We start from the raw sequence: 4,069 nt of genomic DNA, 5'->3' as shown, positions 1-4,069 counted from the left end.
CCCAGTACTCAAGCCTGATTTACTAACCATGAGCTGTGCCAGTTTGTATTTTATTATAAATGTTCTGTTTGTTGTACTGATTCAATACATGCTGGGACACATTCATCCTGATTAAACATGTAAATACTCGATTACTTTTTAAAATATTGTTTGTTAAAGCGCAGGGGTGTACATTTAGCATGTGTGTACATCAAACATACAGATTACATACACATTTACAACTGATACAAGAGGTAAATGGAGCCCAGCTCAACAGAGTTATAATCTAAAAGGAATACATTGGACTGCTGCAGGAATAAGGATCCACAAATGCAAATTTGCAGCTACACTAAGCAGAGATTTTTACCTGGCACTAAAATCTATTGGCACTTGGCAGCTATAGAAAATGTTTGCCTAAGGCCTATTAACGTTTAACATGCTGGCTGCGCTCACAAAATGAATAATTACAGGCACTGCAAATACAAAAGTTTGCTGGTCGGAAAGCAGGAGAATGGTGCAGAGATACACAATTGCAGGTGATTAACCTGAAACCACTGATCTGAATGTTGGCAAGAAGGGCAGGAAACTAAACTGGAGGCTTATGAAGAATAATGGCACCACTGATTGCGATGAGTCGCTGGGTCGCCTGCCTGCAAAGAAAACAGCAATTAACTTTATTCCTTTTATTTACGCATAAAATGTGGAATAAGGGGGTGGCATCCTGGAGCTATTATAGAATCAAACCGTCCTTTCTTGGCTCTAATAGTGCAGCAAGACAGCAGCACACACATGTCCAAGCAGGACCTCTAGTTGGAGTTTATTGGATTCGGGGGTGTTGGTTATAAAACACTTCTCCCCGCGGTTGCCTTTAATGACATGCCAATACAATACAGCATTTTAGGACTTCTTTTTAGGGAGGCTAAAGCCGAGCCTTCGGAATTCTCCTCCGTTAACCTGTTCGGCGCTCGTAAGACACGCAGGTTAAAGATAGCAGTCGTGGGGGAGGGAGGCAGCTCTGTGTGGGCTTCATGACATCAAACTGCTAAGTGGTGTGGGCTTTTTCTCTCTCTGAGCTCCAAAATCCGAGTGTCTGGCATCAAGGATAGTTGTGAGCACTGGCTCCGCTTTGCTGGTTACTCTGCGGATTGTATCTGTCTCCCCCCCCCCCCCCATATCAATATTTAATGCCCTTCTCCTCAGAGCAGTGAGATAATGCAATGAGGGCGGAAGCAGCGAGTGAGACGCACATTGTCGCAGCCGACTGAGCCGGGAAGGAGCCGCCGGTACATGCCGTTCCCCGAGCCCTCTGTATAATAAAGCATGTCCTCCTCAGCCCACGGGGCCGCCATCTCCGTCCTCGGAAGGGCAGTCGGGGAGGAGGACGCGGGAGGATGAGGGGAGACAGCCGGCCGGAGCAGAGGAGGAGGAGGCGGAGGAAAAGAAGAAGAAGAGGGGTGCGAGAGAGAGAGGCAGGCGTAGAGGCCGGCGCGGAGGATGAAGTGGGGAGTGAGGGGAGCCTGCGCCCTGCTCTCTAGCTGTCTCCTGCTCGCTTGTGCCCTGAGCGCGGCCGCCGTGGGCCTCAAGTGCTTCACTCTGGGTTCTGAACTGAGGGGGGAACCGTTCCGCCTGGGCACGGCCGCCGGCGCATTCTACTCTGGGCTGCTGCTCTCCGCCGGCCTCTCCCTCTTGGGCTCCGCCCTTATCTGCTGCCGGGAGGACGAGTCTGGGGAGAGCCGCGCGGGAAGCCAGAACTTTCTGCTCCTCGGGGTGCTGGTGTTCATGCTGGGGGTGCTGAGCGCCTTCGCTGGGGCGGTGATAGACGGGGACGCTGTGTCATTGGTGGAGAGGAAGTACTCGCACTACTGCCTGCAGGAGGGGGTCGGCAGCCCCGCCACTAAGTGCCAGAAATTAAAGGATTACCAGCGGGGCTTGGTCATCTCCACCATTTTTAACTCCCTGGAGTGTCTGCTGGGGCTGCTCAACCTGCTGCTCGTCAAGAACTACAAGTCCGCTCAGCAGCGCAGGCGGCGCAGGAGGAGGAGATGTGGCGGGAGGAGGCGCTTTCAGAGCCAGGGCTCCATCTTGACCAACGACGAGCACGACTACTTACCCTTTCAGTCCGTCTCCTACATCAACGTGGGGGTCTTTCAACTGTTTGACGAGGCCGGGGTTGAGGTGCATTGTGGGGGACATCCTTCCATAGAGTTGCCTGGTTACTCCCCCATGGACCCTGATTTGAGCCCGTCCTACCCCTACTGCTACCCTCTGCCTAATGAGCAGCCCCCTCCCTATGATGAGATCTATCCCACCACAGAAATGTGCAGCAGCACCGCCACCACCACCACCACATAACTACTGTGTGAGGAGCAGCCTGTGCACCCCCCAATAACTTCTGTACAGGGGCCCAGCTCCCACTGCTCTATGATCTGCACTGACAATCAATGGAAATGGGACAGGGACGTTGCAATTGGTGACCATTTACATGATGTATTCCGATATAAGCGCAAATATTATTGCACAATGCTCCTGACCAATGTATGTGCTTGGGTTGAAAGGCCAAATATGCTGCAAGTTGCTTGTGTGTGAGTGACAGGTGTCTGAAAAAATATGCACTGTAATCACTTTTTCATTTGCCCGGGGGGAGTGCTCAATGCTAGTATAAGGCGCCTTCATTTTCAACAAATGTCCAAGCTGATGCCTTTTTGCTGTTGTTTGCGCCACAACCGCTAGATTGTTAAAGGAAGTCTGGGAGCGCTGGCAATCACAACTAAACAACAGCTAGAAGGCTGCTACATAGGACACCCTTACAGTAGAATTATGTTCCCATGGACAAGAACCCATACTCATCCCCCCCACCCCAAGAAAAGCAGCCCGTTTTAATTTCTGATTTATATACACGGACCATGGATTAATCAGTAATTGTCCTCCTCTTCACATTCATTTTGTCGTGCCAGTGTAAAACGAAATTTTGCTATTTGTCACTATTGCCATGGTTACCGTATCTAGCTGTAAAACGATTATGTCAGTTGAAAAAGGCTTTTTTATTTTCTTCCACATCTGATGGAGATTACTCATCTTTATCGAATCTCCGAGATGGTATCGGTGAGGGCTTCTGATACTGTCAATCCTCCTATCATTCTTTTTTCTCTCTCCTGTTAATAAATCATGAAATAATTGTTTTATAGCTTAAGAATGTAAGCAAGCTGACTGCCACAAATGGGATTTGATGCAAGGAACGAGAACCGCACAAAGCTCCACGGGTACCAAACACATGAGAGATCTGGTTCCCTTAAACTCTATTTTTTTCACAGTCCATATAGGACTTCTGAAGCAGTGTCAAGTGACAAGTAGCATGCCCATTGGGAATCTGTATAATGGATTCAGCCTCTTGGGGGGGGGGGCTTCAGTTTACAGCCTTGGGAATTTTATATTGACACAAGATTTTTGGTTTTATCCTCTTTATTTTAAGATGTAAAAGCTGCACTTTTAAATGAAAACCTAATACTATATTACTTTTTTTTTTTTTTTTTTTACACTTGAGGTGCCTGCCTGGTAAATACATATGGTAAGAGCTTCTACATTAGGATTCGGTGAGGTATTTCACGAAGGATTCGGGGATTCGGCTGAATCCCAAAAAGTGGATTCCTTGCATCTATATATATATATATATATATATATATATATATATATATATATATATATATATTCATGTAGAAAGCTGACGCACACTGGGATTTATCAAAATAAAACTTGTTTTATTGGATAGACGTTTCGGTCCACACACGGACCTTTATCAAGATAGATACAAAGTGCAAGTGTAGACAATTTTATAGACTATAGACTTTATGACTATAGTCTATAAAATTGTCTACACTTGCACTTTGTATCTATCTTGATAAAGGTCTGTGTGTGGACCGAAACGTCGATCCAATAAAACAAGTTTTATTTTGATAAATCCCAGTGTGCGTCAGCTTTCTACATGAATATACAATTTTTTCTGACTAGCACCTGGGTCTTTGCTTCAGTAAGTGTGTGCCACAGTCCTTCTACATATATATATATATATATATATATATAGATATATATATAT

At 46.4% G+C, this 4,069-nt stretch overlaps 1 protein-coding gene across 1 annotated transcript; it reads left to right on the top strand.

Moving 5' to 3' along the window:
* The first annotated feature begins 905 nt into the window (after positions 1-905).
* Positions 906-3,651, top strand: LOC121399401 (transmembrane protein 271-like). Its single transcript, XM_041580029.1, has one exon. The coding sequence runs from the start codon at positions 1,474-1,476 to the stop codon at positions 2,329-2,331; it is 858 nt and encodes a 285-aa protein (XP_041435963.1). The 5' UTR covers positions 906-1,473; the 3' UTR covers positions 2,332-3,651.
* The last annotated feature ends 418 nt before the right edge of the window (positions 3,652-4,069 follow it).

This window comes from Xenopus laevis, chromosome 1S, assembly GCF_017654675.1.
Source record: "Xenopus laevis strain J_2021 chromosome 1S, Xenopus_laevis_v10.1, whole genome shotgun sequence".
Classification (NCBI taxonomy): domain Eukaryota; kingdom Metazoa; phylum Chordata; class Amphibia; order Anura; family Pipidae; genus Xenopus; species Xenopus laevis.
This window is presented reverse-complemented; position numbering and strand designations above follow the sequence as displayed.

What these genes read in the sequence shown, in the direction of transcription:
- LOC121399401 (XM_041580029.1), top strand. Translation starts at nt 1,474, where the DNA reads ATGAAGTGGGGAGTGAGGGGAGCCTGCGCCCTGCTCTCTAGCTGTCTC.